General features: G+C 42.1%; 1 protein-coding gene across 1 annotated transcript in view; it reads left to right on the forward strand.

The window, feature by feature from the left end:
• The window catches only part of scfd2 (sec1 family domain containing 2), a 124505-nt gene that overhangs the window by 47192 nt on the left and 53907 nt on the right, over positions 1–23406 (forward strand). Inside the window, exon 5 of the mRNA XM_004067569.5 lies at positions 55–340. Within this exon, the coding sequence (XP_004067617.1) occupies positions 55–340 (286 nt within the window). The remainder of the gene's footprint in view (positions 1–54; positions 341–23406) is intronic.

A 23406-nucleotide genomic window follows, 5' to 3' on the forward strand; every position in this document is an offset into this window, starting at 1 on the left:
CAAAGCCAGCTCATGGTTTTATTTCCTTGTGTGTGTTGCATCTTCATGTGACAGGCTCTGTGCGACTCTGATTTCCCTGCCGTGCTGAGGCAGCTGCTGCCCTTGATGAAGCCCCGTGGAGCTGAGGACAGCTCCCCGTCAGGGTCGAGGTTCTTTGAGGACGAGTGTGGGCTGGAGGAGCTGATCCTCCTGCTGATCTATCTGTACTCCCTGGCGGATGAGGCCCATCAGGATGTGAACGAGGGGGAGCTGGACAAGCTGGAGAGAGAGCTGGTCGGAGCACTCACCCTGGTCTTCACACAGGAGAAGGAGCTGAGCCCTCTGGTCCAGAAAATCACAGGTGAGCTCTCCTGGTTGTGTTCAGGAGCCTGCACAGTGTGCCAGAGCTGCTTCAAGAAGCATTTTGTTAATTCTCCTTTCTGTGCCTTCAGCAGTCAGAAAAGGCAGTCGTCACGCCCCATCCTTCTGGTTCACTTTCTGTTGCACTCTCCTGTCTGCTCAACTGTAGTGTGGAAATGCAAACAATGGGTCTTTATGAGGAAGTGTGAGACAAATCAGTCTTCTTTTTTAGCTCCTGTAGTGAGGCCGTGGGGGTTCTTTAGTAGAAAAACACTTTCTTTTATGAAGATGCCAGGTTTGTTTTTGTGTCGGGGATTCTTTGGTTTCCCATTGCAACTCTAAACCCCAGCTTGTTGAACTGGCCTGGTAACTGTGCGCTACAGCAGATCAAGGCCAAGCTTAAGACAAATGAGCCATGTAGGTCCACACCGCAGCCGCCTGCACCTCCCTGAGTAATGGCATCTTTAACCTTGAGCCTCCACACACAGGGTCTCCTCCCCTGCCACATACTTCATAATTATTCCCACTTTTAGTTTTGGTCTACCTTGTAAAGACTGCTGGTCTCCCTCCGCCTCTTTCTTTCTATTTGGCTAAATGTAGTTTGGAAAGGAGGGGCCTCCTGTGGGGTGGGGGGGGCTCAAAACTCTGACAGTAACAAACAGCTCTCTGGAAATAGGTCAGTCACGGTGTGCCAGTTGTGCTTCAGACAAAAGAAGGGCTTTCCATTCACAGAAATCTGGCAATGTTCAAGCTCCCAAATGTGAAGGTGTGTACGCACATGCCTGAGTGTCTGCAGAAATGGAGGGCCGTCAGTCCGTCTCAGCAAATCCTTGATTGGGACATTTTCTCCAACTCAAAGATTCAAATTCAAACCAGACGTTCAAAGCGACCTTGTCACCATGAGAACGCTGTTTTCACAAATTCTTCTTTTTCTGCTTTCCTTGGCTACAGGCAGCAGCCAGAGCTTAGCCAACAGACTGCAGATACACACATGGCATGCACAAGAAGGCTGAGGAGACACAAGAACAACACACACAGGCAAAAACCCCATAAGATATAGAAAAAATCAAAACATCAGCTTTTAGAAAAGTAAGCAGGAAGACTGGTGCTACTCCCGCCTAGCTAATTACATACTCCTGAAAACTTTAATTAAAGAGCTGCTGCAGGAAATTGTGTTCCACAGACTACCCCAAACTGTAGTTTTTTTGGGTTCATGTTTCCTGTCAACCCTGGTGAACTTTCCTTAAAGTCTGACACTAAAAGTTCTTAAAAAAGGAACATAAATTCTTACTAATAAAGTTCAGCTTAATTTACAAAGTGGGTTTATATCAACACACTCGAGGATTTATCACACAGCCCCGATTGTAAAAGTAAAACATGTCCATCAGAAAAGGCACTCGGCTGAAATGCTGGACAGTACAACTTCGAAAAAATGGAACATGCACAAACTCATTGTGCTCCCCTGATAACATTAAGATGACATGACATGTTATCTCAAGTCAAAATGTGTTTTCCTGGGTGTGTAGAGAGCTGCTGTGTAGATGAGTCCTTCTGCCATTCTCCAGGCTGGTCATGATGCAGCCGGTTGGCTGGTGTTAGTCACCAAACAGCCACTGCTGGGGAGCACACTCACACCCGGCTCTTTAGTCACAGCAGTCCATTCAGCTCTGCAGCCAGCAGGTCTCCTACAGCAAAGGTTTGACAATACCTAACTGCACCCACCTCCAGCAGGTCCACTCCCCCAGCCTAACCATCTACTAGAAACCAAGCTGAGGCTCTGGCAACAGGAGCCTGTTTTCTATGACTTCTTGATCTTTCAGTCGGTCAATGAATCATTGGATGCACAAGCTTAAAATTAGAGTAATTATTTCTTAGGCACCAAGGCAGAATAACTCCTGCAGGATCATGGGAGTTGGACAAAAGGTGATGAGGGGTTAACATACAACCCATACAACCCATAACATACAACAATTTGCATGTGACCAGCTTAAAAAAAGCTTTACTCTTTAACTGAGCTGTATGTGAAACAAATGGGGAGGATTTGAATAATTCTGGTACTAAAGACAGTCATCAGCACATAGTTCTGTTGCTCTGCAGGTTAAAGTCCCAGTAAGTGTCAGACACCTGGATGTGGGGTAAAATGTTCAGAAGCGGTGAGCTGCAGTTACAGTCAATCATAGGAACAGTTTGATGGTTTGAACTTTAAACCCTCCAGTCTTACTCCTGATGTTCTGGGTTAAGCAGCGTACCATGAAATCTCATTTTAGAGGCTTCAAGCTAGGGATGAGCAATTAATTGAGTTAATCGATAAATTCGAGTTTGTTGTTTTAAACAATTTCTTTTTGGGGGAAATTGAGATTTTGTTTTTCCAGCTCTCTCCTTTCTTACACTTCTGGTTTTTGGAGTAAAGTCAGTAAAGTCACTCTCACAAAGCACCAATGTGAAAACAGCAGAAAGCAAATAGGAGCTACTTTCACAAGACTGTTTTTGTTGGGATTTCATGTAAAACTGAATCAACTGGAGGCAGAATTAGGAACAAAGTGCATTTTTGTCAATCTGCTTCCCTCTAGTAAATCTGTCCTTGTTTTCTCGGAAACTTTGAATTTGACTTTCCAGTTGGTTCAGACTACAGATGATGGACTGAATCTTCTTCTCATGGTCATTTTCAGTAAGAAATCATTTGTGATTGAAGATCAAACATTTCATTGACTGCGTGAAAACGCCAAAAAGCAGAGAACAAAGATTCATTAGAAACCAATACAGGAGTTCCTTAGAAAAAAACAGAACTGTTGTTTTTATCTGATGGTTTTTATGATGTTGTGACTTCGTCTCTGTTTGCATTTTGCATTTGACCTAATATCATTTTTTTAAAAGAACACCTATAGTTTTCTTTGTAAAATAATGGAATCATTTGGTTAGTAGATTATTTTTATCTACCAGTCATCTCATCTGGTGAGTCAAAAATGAGATTTTGGTTTGTGGCGTTGTGACTTCAAATTGGAGCATCAAACCACAAACAGCACAAATCCGTTTCCAGGCTGTTGCTCCCAGAAATTCTCTGCTGAGTCGTTCTAGTATTTCTCTCTATGAGATACTAAAGCTAGCGGTAGCTCCCAAAACATCTGCTGCATTGATCTGCAGACATGTTACAGCTTTTATTTAGTTGAACTTTGTGTTAGAGACAATTTCCAAAGGAGATGTTAAAATAAAAGTTATTCCGTCATTTGTAATTTTGTTAAAGAAAAATTAAAAGCAGAAAGAAAAAAATCGTTTTATTTATTTTTTTGCCAGATTGTCGAGCTCTGCTTGTAACTGTTTCCCAGTGTCACAGGAACAGGCAGACGGCTTGATCCAAAAGCAGCATGTTTCTTAGCTCAGCTAAAAGTCCACACAGCTAAATCAGGGTGAGGCAGGCAGGGGTCAATCACGAGCATGAGAGCACAAAGAAGTAACAGGGTAGTCAGGATCCAGGCGAGAGTCGGGGCAGGCGGCAGGCAAACAGAGTCAGAAACAGGGTCAGGAAATCAGAAGATCAGGTCCAAGTATTACACTTGGTAAGGAAGGCAGAATGGTACAAACAATTCTTCACACTGCACACTACATTTTTTGTGGTTGATTGAATGAATGAGGGTCAGGTGTGCAGCATCCAGGAAGCGGGGTCAGAACTCTGGAGATGGTTCCCACCGGTGACCATAGGGCACATGTGTCAAACTCAAGGCCCGGGGGCCAAATGTGGCCCTCAAGACCATAAAAGATTTTAATTTCTAAAAAAAAAAAAAAAAATTGGTGTGTATTTATTCATATCTAGGGGGAATCGGACTTGAAATATTGGAATTGCCAACTATAAATTAGGACTTAAACACTATCCATATAACCTAACCTGACAGAATCAAATCTAAAAGGATTGAGTAACAAGCAAATATATGTTTTCTATGCAACTGCAATTTATTTATTTAATTATGAACAACATAGGACTCCATAATTGTCACTTTAAAAATGTATCATAAATAATGACTTATTTAACATTAAGGGGTAGTTACATTTATTTTTCATTACATTTAGTTACATGTATTATTGACATCTGGCCCTTTGAGGACAACTATTATACTGATGTGGCCCTCGAGGAAAATAAGTTTGACACCCCTGCCATAGGGGAAGACCGAGTTCTGACTTCTGACACCCAGTCTCAGGGTGGACACTACCTGTCAGCCACTAAGCTGCTCACAAAGTTTGTGCTAACAAAGTTATAATATACAACTCATTTCTAGGCTTGCCTCTATATGCTTGTGTGATACTTGGTGGAAGTATTAGGGTTTTCTTGCTTTTCCATAAAAAAAACATATTACTTAAAGGCCCACTCTGATTAAAATAGTGTTTTTAGTGATTTTAACATGTTCTTATAGCATTTTTCTTGTGATTGAGGATTTTTATAAAAAAATAGCATTTCTTATTATTTATTAATTAAAATAATTGTCAATCAGGAGCAGATGTAGAAAGGCAGTTTAAAATAGATTATTTTTGTGACTAAGAAAGTACGCTGAGCGGGCCACAAGCTCTGCTTAAGTTGGCGTTTGGGAAGAGCTGTAAGCTTGCAGGAGAGCACATAAATAGAAAGGTGACGGGAGGGAGTGGGGTTGCTCTGCGCCAGCGGTCACCCACAACCCAGAGGTCAATTTCTAATGAACTCCTGCCGCTCTGCAGAAACTATGTCCTAGAATCATAAGTTTTTGGATTTTGGCTAAAAACTTCAAAATCGTATGTAGCCAAGTGTAAAATGATACCTTCTTTGGCTTGATTTGGTTGAGCAGCAAAAAGAAAAGGAAAATCCCCAACAAGACAACAGCAGTGGTTTTATTGTAAAATACAACACAACAGAGGCCACTGATCGTTGTCATGTTCGCAGTATTATACCAACACACACTGTCAATACAATAAAAAAGAACTCAAACTCACAGAAGAATGATGGCGAAAGACCGACTCCTACCGGCCTCAACCACAAGCAAGCCGAACAACGTCGTCTCCCCTCTGTGCAGACACCCGTTAGAAAATTACACATTGTGGACAAACAAACTAAAACTGAACAATCCCGGAACAGATGTATATGGAAATTCAGAAAGAAACTCATGCCGTCCTGCAGCTCCGTAGTCTTGCAGAACACCACGTTAGCCATGATAGTTTGAGCTCTTTCAATCAACAGTGCAGCTTACCGCAGTGCCTCGCCACACGCCGTCCTGCAGCTTCGCACCCCTTCAGTTCGCCAGCTAATAAGAGCTCTTTCACTCCAAAAGTGCAGACTATTTCTGAACTGCACCAAAACCTGTCAAACACTTTTCTTTACCGAAGCACATGTGCCGAGCTAGGACCGTCAGGCTGCCATATTGTTATCTCCTCCCAACCATGACAGCGTGAAAGCCTGTCAGCTTTGAGTCTAAAAAACAACAACAGTGCCACTTACTGGCCCATCACAGCATTAACTATTTTAAATGAGTGTATCTCACTTGACCTGGTTACACATAATTAAAAGACTACTGGGAAGACTTTGAAAATAGATGATCGGAGTGGGACTTTAAAATGGGACAGTTAGCAAACCTAGTAACAAAACCAAAGCAAATAACAACCTTTACGGTATTATTTTATGTCAAGCTAACATACGGAGACAGTTCATTACTTTCCTTTTCATGTCAGACTAAAGCAGAGACTAATGTGTTAATCTGCAGAGAAGAACAGGTTTGATATACGTCACTCTAGATGTCCATGTCAAACCGTCTTTAGTGCTATCACTGCAGCATCTCTCTACTGCTTTTTTCATAGCTTTTAATAAAGGGTTGAGGAGTATTTGTACAAGAAAATGGTTCCGCTAGTTCCAGACTGGGAAATGAGCTCTCAAATCCAATGCCCCGCAGCTAACAACACAAGTGGGAAGGGTCCAAACTGTTGCAGGCACCATTGCTGAGACAGAAAAATGATGGGATTGGATAAGGAGCCCAGATCTCTCTAGAGGTCTGAGCCTGATTGACTGTCGTGAGCAGTTAATGTTAATCCACCGTTCAGTTGTGGGAAATCCTACATTTATTTTGGTTTGTTAAATGGAAAAGGCACTTAGTGCTGTTCAGACTGCTTCATAGATTCTCCCCAGCTCTGGTTAATCGTGGTTTTCTTTGGTAGAAAATCTGACATCCTCCCTTTTCTGTTTCTTTTCCTCTTTGTTTTTTTTTAATGTTCGGGAAAAGCAGACCAAGGCAGAGCAGCCAAACCAAGTGTTTCTCCACCCTTGGACGTCTAGTGAGCTGAGGGTGACGAATCCTACTTTATTATGTCAGCGGATGGGTGTGCTGCTCGGGTGCTGGGAACCCCCACTTTTGTTTCTAATGTTTGCGGAGAAGAAATAAAGTCACAAAATAGCTAGAAGTGCTAAACTGTGGCTCAAAGTTGTCTTATTATGTTCTTGTGTATCTCTCTCTGCTTCGGTCCTCCACTTGTTATTCATCCTGTCAAGGGGGTGGGGGTGGGGGGGGTGTACGGGGCAAGGAGGAAAGTAGCAGCGGGAGAGCCAGACCTCCCCTACGCGGCTGTTTGAGTTGGCACAGCTGACACGAGCCAGTCGAGGGATATGAAAGAGATCACACAGAACTTTGGCCACCAGCTCTGTCTGCGAACCCCCCAAAAAATGTCTTTTCTTCATATTTGTGTTTCTCTTATTTTCCTCCTTTCTGCCTCCTTTTTCTCTGTCCACTCCTCACATGCAGAACCTATAACCATCAAGCTGGTGACAAAGGAAATGGAGCATAAGCTTGTCTAATGAATGCGTGTGATTAAATGTTTCTCCCTGCTGTACTTTGTTTATGAAATAAGTCCCAATTATTTTTAATTGCTGGTCTTTCTTACTTCCTCTCATTGCAAAAAGACCCTCTCAGTCATGTACACGCATGCATATATGATGGGCAAACGGCAGACCCCAAGGCAAACCACGCCGGTGGTATTGTTCTGTCTGGTTCATTTCATCAGATATGAGTTCAGACTTTAATTAACAAAGTCTCATCAGAGGCCTTCCGTTGAGTCAGGAGGGCCTGCTAACAGGCTGGGCCGCTCACATGCACACACACATACACATCTTAACATATTATTGGATAGCCTCTAGTATAGTTTTCAGTCACCTGTTTAGCTGATAAGATAAGTGTTTCTTCTCATGATGGATCAACTGACGCTAAAAGGATAACTTGGTTGAGCCCAAAGGAACTTTTACTGTAGAATTTTTTGGGTGTACAATCTGTCAACCCTCTGAAGCCCACTACATCAAAGAATTCCAATTTTTTTGGAATTAAGATGTTTTTTTAAAGCCTTTGACGAAATCTACAACAGTTATTTACAATGTTTTTTAGGAGATACAGTTAGCATCATTTATAATCAGCTGGGTGATTTATGTTTTTGCTCACTTCAGTGTTAGTTGAAATGGACTATATCATGCTATTCTTAAGCCTTTTATAGTAAACAATATCCATGTAGATGATAGTATATTACCTTTGACACACAAAAGAACACATTTTTATTAAATATTAGTTATTTTATTAAGCTATTTTCCAACCCAGAAGTAAGACCACTCGATCTCTGAAGCACCCCCTTTCGCTCCTTGAGGGTGCCGCCCATTTCATGACATCATCCTAGAGTCGGCCTCTGCAGCGTGTCTGCGTTTCACCCAGGAACATCATCCAAACTTTTGCAAAGATGGATGTGCATATGGTGCATAAAAACTGCTAGTTCCAGAGAGCAAGTGGGTGTGTGTGTTAGCCTGGAGGTGGTGCTGGCAGCACAGACTCTTCCTGGAAGGGGCTGATCTCACTTATCTATATCACAATGTGAGAACCCACTCGTTCTCCTGGATTGGCACAGGCTGGTGCTCTGAGAGCAGGTTTTTAGAGGAATGCTCAGAAATGCTCAAATAGATCAAAATAGGGCTTTGGGCTTATTTCTAGTGAGGAATGAACTTTATAATATATTTAAAAGCTCAAAAACGGATTTTGCATGGTATAGGCCCTTTAAGATGCAAATATATTGACACAAGCTTTCAGGAAAAACCACCTTCTTTACCCACTGTCTCAAATTTGATTCAAACATTTTTAACACAATGTACCATAGCAATGTCACTACCGCACATTCACCTTACAGCATGTCGCTTCAGGGGTCGCCACAGCAAATCAGCTTTCCCTGATCCGCACAGGGAGACCCAGTGGCCACACAGTTAGGCAGTCATTTGAAGGGTCTTGCCCAAGGACCCACACTGGAGGTAGCTCATCATGCCCTCTGGGAATCGAACCTTGATTTCCCGTGTGCCAGTTCCAAGCACTGCTGTCAAAAGTAGAAGTCAAAATTGTCTTTAGAAAATCTTAACACTGTTATATTTCCAGTCTTATAAATATAGAAAAGCTATAATTTATAAATTAATGGTTTAACTGTCATAAATAAAATGCATTTTTTCTAAATGGTAAAGTGGGATTTGGCGGCTCTTGCTGGGTTTTGGTCAGTAAGAAACTTGATCAAATGGCTCCTTTAGCGTTAAAGGTTGCCGACTGCTTACCTAGACCTAACTTATCACCACAACCACTGCACTCACTATGTAGTAGTCCTGTTCCCTCTCTAATGGGTACATGTTCAGTGTGTAGTTATACATACACATATGACTACACATAGAAAGCTCAGCAGAAATTAGTACACCGCACTACATTTGTCAGAAAACCTTTAGAGTCCTTTCAGAATCAACGTTTTCTGTGAAATACTATACTACAAAATACACCTACAAAGGTGGGCCATAGATTGCAAACAAGATATGTTCATTTGCACACACTAGAAAACAAACAATAAATTGTGATGAATTGTGATGAACACATGAATTCAAGTCCATGTTGCAAAAGATTAGTACACCCCAGTCAAAATCTTGGGAGAAAAGCCAAACTTTAGACTACAAAATTCTAATGAAAAAGCATTAAACCACAGGTGAGTCTAATGAAGAGGTTCAGAGATGTCCAGCACACAGGTGTCCAGCACACAGGTACACACACGCACACACACACACACACACACACACACAGAAAAAACTGAGACATCAGACACTGATTTGTCTTGTATAAAAACCCATTTGGTTCCATTTGAATCTTTTTCTACAACACAGCCAAGTGCACCCACACAAGTCAAATTTATATTCATAGAAATATGTTCAAACTATTTCCAAGCAGGTTTGGGCCATGTCCCTTAAATTGGCAGTTGACGATGTTTGCAGTAAACCATCGGGATGGACGATGATATCGTCGGGGGGGGGGGGGGGGGTAATTTTTCGTTACCATATAATTATTATTCGTTATTTTACTTTATTACTTTATTTATTTTATTTCCCAACTAATAACTCATTCGCGGTGATCCAGTATAAACTCGTATATTACAAAGCTGCCATATCTATGTATGTAGCCACTCGGCGGAACTAATTTCCTCTTCCTGTATTTCACACACTACTGCGCATGTGCGAATGATTTATTCCGACCGAAAGTGTGACCATTTGAATGTTTGATAATTGTAAAAAGTTTTTCTGGGCCCATGTGCACGGTTGAATTCTAATCCGACCATTGATCCGATCAATACATTTTGCTCATGTAACCGCGGTTTATGGTGTCGACTCGCAGCGTGGCGGGGGCGTGGCATCACGATGATGTCTCTCGTCTCTCATCGTGAGGTCAGTCACCCATCACGATGGACGCACAACCCTATGTCCAAGTGTCACAAAGCAGGCAGACGGCTGGATCCAAAAGCAGCATGTTTATTAGCTCAGCTAAAAGTCCACACAGCTAAATCAGGGTGAGGCAGGCAGGGGTCAATCACGAGTATGAGAGCACAAAGAAGTAACAGGGTAGTCAGGATCCAGGCGAGAGTCGGGGCAGGCGGCAGGCAAACAGAGTTAGAAACAGGGTTAGGAAATCAGAAGATCCATGCAGGCAGAGTGGCACAAACAATACTTTGCATTCAGTGAGGCTCAGTGCAGTGCTGAAGTGTACTATGACTGATTGCAAATGAAAGTCAGGTGTGCAACATTCAGGAACTGTGCACTGGGGTTTCTGGGAGATTAAGTGCATAAAGTACTCTGGAGACGGTTATCACCGGTGACCAGAGGGGGAGACAGAGCTGTGACTTCTGACACTGAGTACCGTAGATGAAAGTTTTACCAGTCGTTTAGAAGATACCTTTTTCCTTCTACTCGAGTATTACTTTGTCAAGTAATCTTTTAGGTTACAATATTCAAACGTTCTCCTGTCCTATTTTTTATGAACGAAAATAATTAGAAAATATAATGTGTAATATAATTTCTTCTTCATGCCGGTTTTCCTTTGTGGTCCGATGGCATTGTGGACTAGAGGATTGAATGTCAAACATACAGTTCAAGAAACAGAAAGAAGTGGACAGCTCTGGAACCGTGGCCCAGACGCACAGTGTTTGTCTAGGTGGTTTTGAAGAGCCAACTCAGTGTGTATTTACACCTCGAGCTTTCTAATTAAGTGTGTTATAGCTCGCTGGAGAATTCCTCACAGGTTTGTTAGCGCATGAATTCAAAATGACACGATCCCACGCAGGCTTGCAAAGACATGCACGCTCTGTTGCTTAAGAAAGCAATGGCAAAAACGTCCCAAGCACACACACAGACTGATTCCAAAGGGACCATCACAAGGACAGAGGCCCCCCTGCACACGCGTCGGTGCAGGCTGGGGTCGGCTGGTGACCCCTGGACCCCAGCGGCCAGCAGAATCTTCCTGCTCGTATTTGGGACGGGCGGTCTACAGCTCCTCTGGGAGAACATGCCTCTGAAGTAGCAAACATTATGTTTTGGTTCAGAGTCAGCAGTGCAGTTTCAAGAGGTTTTTTTCTCATTTGTTGATGAGCTAGCCTGTAGTCTAATACTTTCAAAACTAAATATATATAGCTGTGTTGTTTTGTTTTTTGTGTAAATTTAGAGTGTAAACGCATCCAAACAAGCTTTTCTGCTTCTCAGCAAATGCTGAGATTGGTTGAGGGAACATCTGGTCTGGACTGTGGACACTGAGAGTGCTGTTTTGAAGCAGACACTCTTGGTTTTATCCTATATCTGTGTTTTATCTGCTGGTGCAGAAGAACTTGTTTACGTTTGGGATTCCAGTCCAAAGTGAAAGATGACCTGTCCTAATGTACCCGCTTTCCTCCCCAAACTGTCCCCTTTTCTCCCTCCCCACCCCCAACTCCTGCAGCTTCTACCAAGTTTTTTTTATCTAAGAAATTCTCTGACTTGCTTTCAGCCCAAACTCGTCTCTGGGTGTTTTTTTATGACTTTGGTTCCGGTCTTGATTGTTTTTTCATCTTTTACTAATGTCAGAGCCTGCAGCTCATCATTCCCCGACTGTCCTAACACTCCCCAAGATCAACAGGAACGAAAGGATTGTTTTGTCCTCATGTTCTGTTCAAGCATTGGGACTTATTTTAGTCATGGAAGTGAAACGAAACAGAATTGCTCAGTTTGGAGTTCTCTTGGGTGGAGAACTCCTTTGTGGCTCCAGCACCAGATGGAAGCTCTCCTGGTGCTGTGAGCTGGCCCGGTCATTTCCTGTCAGGAGGCCTGGTGTTAATCAAGGTTGGAGCCAGCAGGACCCCCCCCCCCCCCCCAACCCCCCTACCTCCACCTCCTCTTTTTTTATGACTCTTTTTCTTATAAATCCCCCCATACAGCAGAGAGTACAAGAAATGCACATTATTCTTTCTGATTTTTTATTTCCTCCCCTTGTGATTGTTTTTGTCATTTTGCAGACAGAACATCTTGTTTGTTTAACATTTGACATTCTCCCTCTTGCTGTATTCATGAAGCTGTAAATCATGGCTGCCGTTATCTAAGTGTGCTCACAGAGACTGCAGGCCCCGTGCTCAGACATGGGAGATAATAAGGAATGAGTAAAAAGAAGTCCTTTCAGTTCGCAGTCTGCTGTCTGTTTGTCTCTGGGGCTTTGATGGACACCGTCACAAATAGACCTATCTTCACGTTCCACCCACTTAGCTGACCCGCTGCATTAACAAACGTAAACCATACAGCCAATGGGATCTATCACAGGGTAGTGTTTGAACTCTGTGGCCGCTGCGTACTCTTCATTTACTAAGATGGTGCACATGCTTTTTCATCTGTCTATGTCTGATACATTCAAATTCAAATTCAAATTAATTTTATTGATAAAGCACCTTTCATGTCAAACAGACAGCTCAAGGTGCTTTCCATAAAAAACAAACAAGAATACAATAAAAACAAACCCCACACATGAAGTAAAATAATAAATAAGCCCCTCAAAATAAAACACACAACAACAAGCACAAGTAAAAGAGAAATAACAGAGCTTAAGAAAAGAGAACCCAGAAGGCGCCGTCCGCCCTGTCCTCCTGTTGGCCGGGGTGTCAGCATCTATGCAGCACAAGCACAACTCATCCCCAGCACCCCCCGCCCCAGAGACCCCCAACCCCCAGGCCCAGAGCACCAAACGTGGGCGCACCAGGCCCGGCAGCCCGGGGAGTCGGAACAAGAGGTGCCAGAGGACAAGCATGGACAGAATCTCTTCGAGCCCGAACATTAACACCCCGGCCAAGGGTGAGAAAACACTCAAACAGTCTAAAATGTAAAAGTAATAAAATAAGAAAGTTAAAATATAAAAACAGGTAAAATATGCAAATATTAATTAAAATAAGATAAGATGATTTAGTGCTTAAAAAAGTCTAAAATATAAATTAGAATAAGTTAGAATATAAAAAGACTAAAACACATTAAACAAATAAATATTTGATAAAACAGCAAATAAAATATAAGAGTAAAAATACCACATATAAGATCTAATTAAAAGCTAAGTTAAATAGATGAGTCTTAAGTTTCTTTTTAAAAACCTCAACAGAGGATGAGGTCCTCTGGCAGGCTGTTCCACAGACGAGGTCCGTAGTGTCTAAACGAGGCCTCGCCGTGGTTTTTTGTCTTGACTCTAGGGACCATCAGCAGGCCCGCGCCTGAGGATCTTAGGGCTCTGGGAGGTTCATAATCTAAAAGCAAATCTGATATAAAAGAAGGACCTAGGCCATGGACAGTCTTAAAAACTATTAAAAGAATCTTAAAATCAATCCTGAAGCTGACAGGGAGCCAGTGCAAAGATTTTAAGATCGGTGGAATGTGCTCCCTCTTCCTGGTTCGTGCAGCAGAGTTCTGGACTAGCTGCAGGCGATTGAGAGTGGTTTTCTTTACCCCAGAAAAGAGGGCATTACAGTAATCTAATCTTGATGAAATAAAAGCATGAATTAAGATTTCAGCACTGGCTCTAGAGAGAAAGGGTCTCACTCAGGCGATATTTCTGAGATGGTAAAATGGCGGCGTTTGCCTCAGGTGATCGTGGCGGCGTTTGCCTCAGGTGATCGTGGCGGCGTCTGCCTCAGGTGATCGTGGCGGCGTCTGCCTCAGGTGATTCCTCAAGACATTTCTGCGGATTCATTTTCTCACGCTGGCTATAAACTCATGTTTCAGATTGACACATTACAGACTGAGATAATACCCATGAGTTCAGTGTGGAAATTCTGACTAAATGTCTAAAAGTCTAGGAGACTTTTTGGTTCCATCTTCTGCTGAAAGCTGTTTCAATTCAATAATTACAAGCCGTTTGGAGGAGCACTATACCATTGCAGTAACGTTAAACTTCTTGTTTGAGAAATACATGGCCTCAACTAATTCTTTAGTAACAACTGGGAAAACCTGTATGGGACACTCAGGCGGCCCACACGAAATATCAAAGTCTTAGATCACTGTCAGAACTCTGTCTCTCTCTCTGGTCACAAGCGGGAACCATCTCCAGAGTTGGGCTCTATTGAAGGGGTCAGTTTCAATATCTGGTGGATTGGGAGGGGTGCGGCCCTGAGGAATGTTCCTGGGATGCCGCTAATGACATCCTTGACCCCTCCTGGATCATAGACTTCCACCAAAGCCACCCGGCCAGACCAGCACCCCGACCTAGTGCTTGACTTTGGCATCGGAGGGCCACTCGCAGAAGGGGGTCTCTGTCAGAAGTCAGAACTCTGTTTCCCCCTCTGCTCACCAGCAGCAACCATTTCCAGAGTTCTAACCACACTTCCTGGATGCCGCACACCTGACTCTCATTCACTCAATCAACCAGAGCATAGTTAGGAACAGCACTGACCTGAGCTCACTGCGAAGTATTGTTTGTGCCACTCTGCCTTCCTTATCGAACGTTATATTTGGACCTGATCTTCTGTCTCCTGACCCTGACTGTTTGCCTGTCACCTGAATTCTGATTGCCCCTGTCAATCCTCTTATGCTCTCATGCTCATGATTGACCCCTGCCTGCCTGACCCTGTTTTGGCTCTGTGAACTTTTAGCTGAGCTAATAAACCTGCTGCATTTAGATCCAGCCGTCTGCATGTTGTTGTGACAATCGCTTTGGTGAGCCTGTAAAGGGAAAATGTTGATACTTATTTCTTTCTATGGGCATGCTGTGGCGGCAGGTCATCGTGAGCATTTAAATGACACGTAAGGTTGAATTAGGTGAGACGCAGGCACATCTTTTAAAATGTTTTTTAAGTCTTCACTCCTTGCCTGCAGCCTGACTATTAGAAATGAGGAAAATAGGCAAAGCGTAGTTTGTGTGGACATCCTAGAGGCGTCCCACAGGAAATTGTGTATCACCTGAACACCCTGTTCATGCGATGTTTGTGCGCAGTCAGTAAAGAGCAAGTACTCTCACCTCACTAATGACCAGCGTGTAGCCTAAGGACATTGTACAGCAGCATATCTCGTCTGTCATAACTGCGTGCCACTTCTATCCATTCAAATACTTCACGATACATGTACCACTTGTAAAACAATCCATCACTTAAGGAGGCCGCATGAGCCTTAAGGGAACTTCAAGACACACCTGTGCTCTCTTTAAGATACAGCCGCTTGTCTCTATGACCCTCTATGGGCTCGGACAGCCCAAAAACCCTCTGCACCAATAATGATCAACCCCCCATACCGACAAAAGCTTACCAAGAAACTAGTGCTGAAATTAAAGCTCATATCCACCCGGAACGGCAGTTGTGACTAAAGACTAAACTAGAATTGATGTCTTTGAAGGGAAACTTTATTGCCTATCATCTCCAAAATAATCAGTGTAGACTGCCTGAGGTTTTATGCTCTGTGCCTATAGAAAAATGTTTTCCTCTCTTTATCCAGTGGTTTTTCATTTTTTTAGATGGTTCTGGTTGGTTTGGATGTGCTCAGAATCACAGGTTTGATCCACACCAGTTTCCTTGTATCGTCGTTCCGCAGGTGTGAAAGGTCACCCTAAGATCTGCCCCTTCCATAGAATGTCCACAGTGGACCCTGGGAGATGTGCCTGTCTTAAAATCATCACATTAGGGTTTTTACCTCCAAACCACAGTAGCGTTTAGAGGTAAATAAAGTAACTTTGTATTATCAGTGTAAATTAAGAATGTACTAGAAATACGACCACGTAAAATCTGTCCAACACAAGAGGCATTCAGCTCTTTTCTGTTTGCTCAGCTATTGGACAGGACAAGTTGAGGGAAAAAAATAGAACCACTTAATGTCTGTTTCTGTACTGATTGGTAGCATGACCCAGCTCTGTTTGCACCAAACATAATATTGACATAAATTAAGTTAACTTTTTTATATCCTTTCTTTTTTCAAATTAGGCTGTCCAGCATCTGAGCAAAAAAGTAGGAGACTTTTGTGTTAAATAGAAATTGTTGTTACTAAGACAGGGGGTTATGTAGCTTAGAAAAGTGGTGTCCAATCTTTTTAACACCATGACGTCACACAAAACTGTCACAGGCTGGTAGGCGAATGATTATTGTAGCAATACAGCGATGAAGGAAGAACAGAGATGTGACAAGATCAACCCTGAGCTTTTATTTTGACACGCATTACATTGTATATCGCACAGGTGTCATCATCCTCTCCCTTTCCACACTCATGGTGCCAAAAAGAAGTGGTGTCTATTAAATGTAGCTTTTTTTTGGAAGTCGAAGGCTCCTCTTCTGTCTCCTGGATGGGTGTTTTCTCCTTGGCAAAGAAACTTTCCAAAGACGTTTGTCTTTTACTCATTTTGCTAGCTGACCGAGAAGAGCGCCTTGGCCTGCTTCAAGAGTGACATAGACGGATGGAAAAGAGAATCAGGCAATTTTTCAAAATAAAACATCTTTCAGATTCCGAAATAAATAAAACGGAAGTAATATAGGTTATTTATTCTTTCTGTGCGGCCCGGTACCATATGACCCACAGACCGGTACCGGTCTGCAGCCCGGTGGTTGGGGACTGCTGGCTTAGAACACACGATGTGTGTCTTAAGCATTGACTGTAGAAGACAGGTGTGTCAGAATCCAGGCCTAAAGGGCTGGATCTGGATTAGTTTCCAATTGGACTGAGCTTCGGCTTGCTCTGAGATTCCTCAGTCTGAATGTAATCTGTTCCTGGAGCGGAATAACTAAACCAAACAGCCACCGTTATGTGATGGAAACAAGGTAGGTATGTAGCAACTGATGAGGCGCAGACAAATATAAAGCTAGGATTTTCGTGTTAACAAACAGGAAAAAAGGGTCAAACTGTTTACTTGTTAGAATGTTTATTTTAACACAGCAGAGAACGCGTTTTACATGCTTTTGTCTCTCGTTTCGCGGCACGCTCCTGGCTCCGCTGTGACGTCATCCTAAAAGTTACCTTGTAGTTCCTTAACAGAATTCTCTTAGAACAATGCCATAACACCGCAACGATGAGACGCAGCAACTCACTGAAATGTGGACGGATGAATGCAGGCTCATTAAAACGACTTTTAAGTGACACACATTGCTTCTCACTGTTTTCTCAACAATCAACATGTCATCAACACTTATTAGCGTACCTCCTTATCCGTCTTGCCAGTAACTGCCCTGTAGCATGCCTACACTAGATCAAAGCAGCAGTAAAATGTGTTGTACGTGAAGTTGAAACGGACGTTCAAAATTGGCGAGCGAAATAAAAAGTTTGAATGAACTATCATGACAAGGATTGCAAAGCATAGGTCTTACTAATTTCTGCCTCTAGTTGCTTTGCCCGGCCTTGTCATTCCTGACCGAGGAGTGAAGAGATCTTTAATCACATGGTTTTGTTTCCAAGCTTTAGTCCGGAACAGGAAAGTCAGCTTGACGGCAGTGACGGTAAGCCTCTTTGTCATGGACATAGATGGAGGAGTGAATGCCACATGTTTCCTTCTTGAGCTGTCACAGCTTTTGGAGTGTTTTGGCGAGGAGACCTGTCTTCCTTGATATCACCTCTATCGCTGTTGTGTGGGCATGTAGATGCAGATAATAAGCGTCTGAGGGAGGGCTGCTGCAGTTGGGCCAGAGTAAACTCAGCCCCCCATAAAATAAACACACACCCCGTTTTAAAACGGTTGCCCCCCAACGTAAGACCAGAAAAACCCACCTATAACAATCACATACTCTCCCAGCTTCAGTTTTGACACACAAACACTATTTTTGGCCAAGTTTTAATATCCCCCTCTGTAAGGTAAATCCTTAGATCCTCTGAAGGGAGAAAGTTATCCTGGAAAGTTATTTCCAGGATAGGATGTATGCTTAGCATTTTTTCCTTTTCCTCTTTTTTTTTTAACATCACCTCCTTTAGAATTTCCCCCTCACATTCTGCTGTTCAATGTAGTCACAGTTCAATAGCTCAGTTTCTGTTATACAGTCAGGACCATATATATTTGGACAGAGACACATTCTTTCTAATTTAATTTCTGTACATTACCACAGTGAATTTTAAATAAAACAACTCAGATGTAATTGAAGTGCAGACTTTCAGCTTTTATTCCATGGGTTGAACAAAAAGATTGCATAAAAATGTGAAAAACTAAACCATTTTTAAACACAATCCCTTCATTTCATGGGCTCATAAGTAATTGGACAATTGACTTCCATGCTATTGCATGGGCAGGTGAGGGCAATTCCCTTGTTATGTCATTATGAGTGAAGCAGATGAAAGGCCTGGAGTTGATTAGAGGACTCCTGCTGCATTTGGAAGATTTTGCCGTGAACAGACAACATGCGATGAAAGGAGCTCTCCATGCAGGTGAAAGGAGCTATTATTAAGCTGAGAAAACAGAAAAAAACATGCCAGAAATTGCTACAGTATTAAGAGTGGCAACATCAACAGTGTGGTCCATCCTGAGAAAGAAAGAAAGCACTGGTGAACTCAGCAACGCAAAAAGACCTGGACGTCCACGGAAGACAACAGTGGTGGATGATGGCAGAATCATTTCCATGGTGAAGAGGAACCCGTTCACAACAGCCAACCAAGTGAACAACACTCTCCAGGAGGTAGGCGGATCAATATCCAAGTCTACCATGAAAAGAAGACTGCATGAAAGTAGATCCAGAGGGTACACTGCAAGATGCAAGCCACTCATAAGCCTCAAGAATAGGAAGGCTAGATTGGATTTAGCTAAAAAGCATCTAAAAAAAGCCAGCACAGTTCTGGAAAAACATTCTTTGGACAGATGAAACCAAAATTAACCTCTACCAGAATGATGGCAAGAGAAAAGTATGGAGAAGGCGTGGAGAAGCTCCTGATCCAAAGCACACTACATCATCAGTAAAACACGGTGGAGGCAGTGTGATGGTCTGGGCGTGCATGGCTGCTAGTGGCACTGGGACACTAGTGTTTATTGATGGCGTAACACAGGACAGAAGCAGTCCAATGAATTCTGAGGTGTTCAGAGACAGACTGTCTGTGCAGATCCAGGTGAATGCAGCCAAACTGATTGGCCGGCGTTTCATAATCCAGATGGACAACGACCCAAAACATACAGCCAAAGCAACTCAGGAGTTTATTAAAGCAAAGAAGTGGAATATTCTGGAATGGCCAAGTCAGTCACCTGATCTTAACCCAACTGAGCAGCATTTCACTTGTTGAAGACTAAACTTCAGACAGAAAGGCCCACAAACAAACAGCAACTGTTTGCCGCTGCAGTATTGTGGGCGGCCGTGGTGCAGTGGTAGGGCGGTCGACCCATGATCGTAAGATTGCAGGTTCGATTCCCGCCTTGCACGCCCATGAGTCGAAGTGTCCTTGGGCAAGACACTGAACCCCACCTTGCCTCTGGTGGTAGGCGGGCGCCTGTGTTTGGCAGCGGAGTGGCTACCAGTGTGTGAATGTGTGAGTGAATGTGTGTGTGAATGTTTGTGTGACTGGGTGAATGGGTCTGTGACTGTAAAGCGCTTTGTCCTTGTAGGAAGAAAGGCGCTATATAAGTATACGCCATTTACCATAAGTATACGCCAGTAAAGGCCTGGCAGAGCATTCAGAAGGAGAAAACCCAGCATCTGGTGATGTCCATGAGTTCAAGACTTCAGGCTGTCATTGCCAACAAAGGCTTTTCAACCAAATATTAGTAATGACCATTTGGTTTTCAGTTATTTCATTTGTCCAATTAGTTATGAGCCCATGAAATGACGTGATAGTGTTTAAAAAATGCTTTAGTTTTTTCACATTTTTATGCAATCTTTTTGTTCAACCCATGGAATAAAAGCTGAAAGTCTGCACTTCAATGGCATCTGAGTTGTTTTATTTAAAATTCACTGTGGTAATGTACAGAAACTAAATTAAAAGGAATGTGTCTCTGTCCAAAGATTTATTCCTTAAAGACCCACTCTGATAAAAATGGTGTTTTAACATGTTATTGTGACATTTTGTGGTGATGGAGGAAATACACGAAGAAAATTAAGCTTTAAACTGCATTTCTGTTGAATTCTTTATTCAAATCATTGTGATTCAGGAGCCAGACATAGAAGCTACTATCAGCTAGACACAGTCTCCCTGCTGCGCTCCATTCTGATGTGTCCACTTGCAGACAAATAGATCCATGTACATCTTTGTTTTCCTCGTCTGAGTTGGAATCTGGCTGGATAGCTCCAGTATTGCTAGCCATTTTTGTTGCACTGGTAATATTATGTTGTGGGTATGAAGGGGCATATGCAAGTCTTGCCTACAACTCAGAGGCAAATTTATAATGAACTCTTGCTGCTCTGCAGAAACTATATCCTGGAAAACGACACAGGTTTTTGGTATTTTGGCTAAAAATGACAATTATAATTTAAAGACCACTGAGAAGACTTTGAAAATCGGTCAAAAGATGATCGGAGTAAGTCTTTAGCAAGTTAATGTGGTACGTGTCACAAAGTGTTGAGCAAGATAACAGGAAAGCACACAACCTATATAAATGTATCGTTGAGAATTTTGAAGCAGAATGAAAATTACAGGTAACCTCTGGGTGCCTTCTTTCGTTACGCCATGATAAACCAATACTTGTGCAGCAGGTTTAGTACGCAACTATGCTTATGTTATCATATAACCACTGGAACATACCATGCACCACTGCAGCTGTCTATATGCAGAACACTGACACACATCAGCTGCAGCTGCTCCCCACTTTCAGCTCAACTGAAGCTCATCTGTTCTTCTCTAAAACCAACCGTCCTGGTAGTTAGAAGGACCGTGGCACGCAGCCAGTTTAATGGTAACTTAGCACTTGTTTGTTAACTACGTTGAAGAATGAACCGAGTCATTGCAATGTAATAACATTTAAAAAATTATTTGCTTTTGATGCAAAAAGTCAGTCATTCAATTTTAAATTTAAAAAAATATATAAAAGCAAGATAGTTTCTAATGAAGGTAAAAATTATTTTAAGTTGCACACAACTGAAATGTAATGTATTTAATTTGTTTACTGTGATTATGAATTACTCAGACACCAGAAACATGCTCTGTCCAGATGTTTGTGTATTTGTTGGTGTGAGGTTCATTGAAAGAGGAATGTTGAGACACAAATAATTACCAGTTAAATACTGTTGGATAAATGGTGAAATATTCCTTTTTAATCATCATAAATCTGACTTCAGAGGAGTTGGTGCCTCACCAGCCATCAACCTCACTGCACGTCACTGAGTAGTAGTGTGTGTCAGAGAGAGGCAGAGAAAAGAGTGAGATGAAGAGAGAGTGTGTGTGTGTGTGTGGGGGGGGGGGGGGGGGTGGGTGGAGGGGGTATCTGACAATTACAGTTGCATAGAAAACATGTGTTTGTTATTCTAACATAAATCCTTTTAAACTTGATTCTGTCAGGTTAGTTGATATGGACAATGTTTAAGTCCTCATCTATAGTTGCCTAATCCCATATTTCAAGTCCAATTCCCCCTAGATATGAATAAATACACACCAATTTTTATTTTTTATTTTAAGAAATGAAAAACTTTTATGCTCTCGCGGGTCACATAAAATGACACGGAGGGCCACATTTGGCCCCCGGGCCTTGAGTTTGACACATGCCCTCTTGTAAGAGTAAAATCTGTCCAACACCAGAGGCTCTCAGCTCTCATCTGTCTGCTCAGCTGCTGGACAGGACAAGCTAAAAAATAATAAAAATAGAAGTGCCATGGTAGCAAAAATGTATCTATATATTATATATATATCTATATATTGTTAATCAATCAAGCTCTAGATTTATGATGCACATTTAAAATAACATCAGTTGATTAAAGTGTTGTACAGGCTAAGAAGCATGAAAAAACAAAATACAAGAAAACTAAAATAATGTATAAGTTAAAAGCTAATAAAAATATAAAACATAAAATATCTGTATGAAATCAATTTAAATAAACATAAAAGCAAACATAATTTTAAAATCGAATTTAAACAGTCAACCCATTAGAAAGAAAACTCTTTTTTTCTTAAAGATAAAATTGTGCATTTCACCAGGAACCAAGTTGACCCCTGAATCCATTTCTGATATTTTTCTGTTACCCTGATGTCACCATAAGTTCTTGTGGGTTAAAACAGAAAGTCAAAAGATAAGCTCAGATAAACCTATAAGCCGGTGAGTTAACTGGAATTTCAAACAATAAACATTCTGTGCAGCTCAGATCTGTCGAGGCGGCTTATTCTACAGTTTTGGTGTGGGGGCTCTGTCACCTCTGTTTTTTTATTTTTGCTCTAGAAACAGCCAAGAGAATCTGGCTGTCTTAGTTCTCTTTTGGTGGGTGTGTACCTGCATTAATTAAGAATTGTAAGTTAGTTCCACGCCATTTGGACTTTCAAAAAACAAAAACATTGAGAAGTAAATAAAAAACTTGTTGGAAAAGCCCCTTTTTCCTTCATTGTGACACTTTTTATACCAAAACATCTAGACGTATGAACATCAATCAAAACACAGAAAAGAATCCAAAATAAAATTATAAGATGTCAAAGTAGTCGGTCAAAAAAGAAACGTACTGGACCTTCTTTGCTCCTAGAGTAGAAGTGAAAGATCTTCAAAATCGAATCAGACTGGCTGAACACAGCTGCTGTTTTCTTAATAGTGTCGGTCCTTTCTGCTTTTCTCTATACTTTCTCTCACATTTTAGGTGTTGGGGTGGGTCATATTTTCAGTGCAGCTTGTTCTGGAGAGACCACAGCAAAGGCTCAGTTACTTCTTTTTCTGAAATGATAAATCCAATCCGGCCTGTAGAACAGATTGATCAATAGAAGGAACATGGGATTTATGCTGATTGATCTTCTCAACCAGGCCTTCTTGGTAATGTCTGCCCGAGCTGATTGTGCCCCCCCTCACATGCACAGCCTGACAGGATTTCCTTCTGACTTTAGATCATGTTTCTGAGTATTTGTGTGAATTTCTTTTCCTAGTTTGCAGCCACTTCATCCACCCTAAACCCACCAGAATGTAATGCTGTCTGCCTGAGGGGTAATTAAGCGTGTGATGCCCCCTCGACTGGTTTATCATTGAATGTTGTGGGACTGTTGGAGCATAGAATCAGGAAGAGCTGTGATTAGGAGGATCTAATATTTGGAAGAGCAGCTTCCTGTGTTTCTATAATAGGAGGCTTCCTTTGTGGCTGTGGGAGTGGCCTCCATCTCCTCCGTCTCTCTGTCTTGTTCGTTTACTGCATGTCATTTTGCCTATACGGATCCGCTGCTCACATCAACCACAAACAGGAAAA

Source organism: Oryzias latipes, chromosome 4 (genome assembly GCF_053564925.1).
Source record: "Oryzias latipes strain Hd-rR chromosome 4, Olatipes_Hd-rR_3.1".
NCBI classification, from domain to species: domain Eukaryota; kingdom Metazoa; phylum Chordata; class Actinopteri; order Beloniformes; family Adrianichthyidae; genus Oryzias; species Oryzias latipes.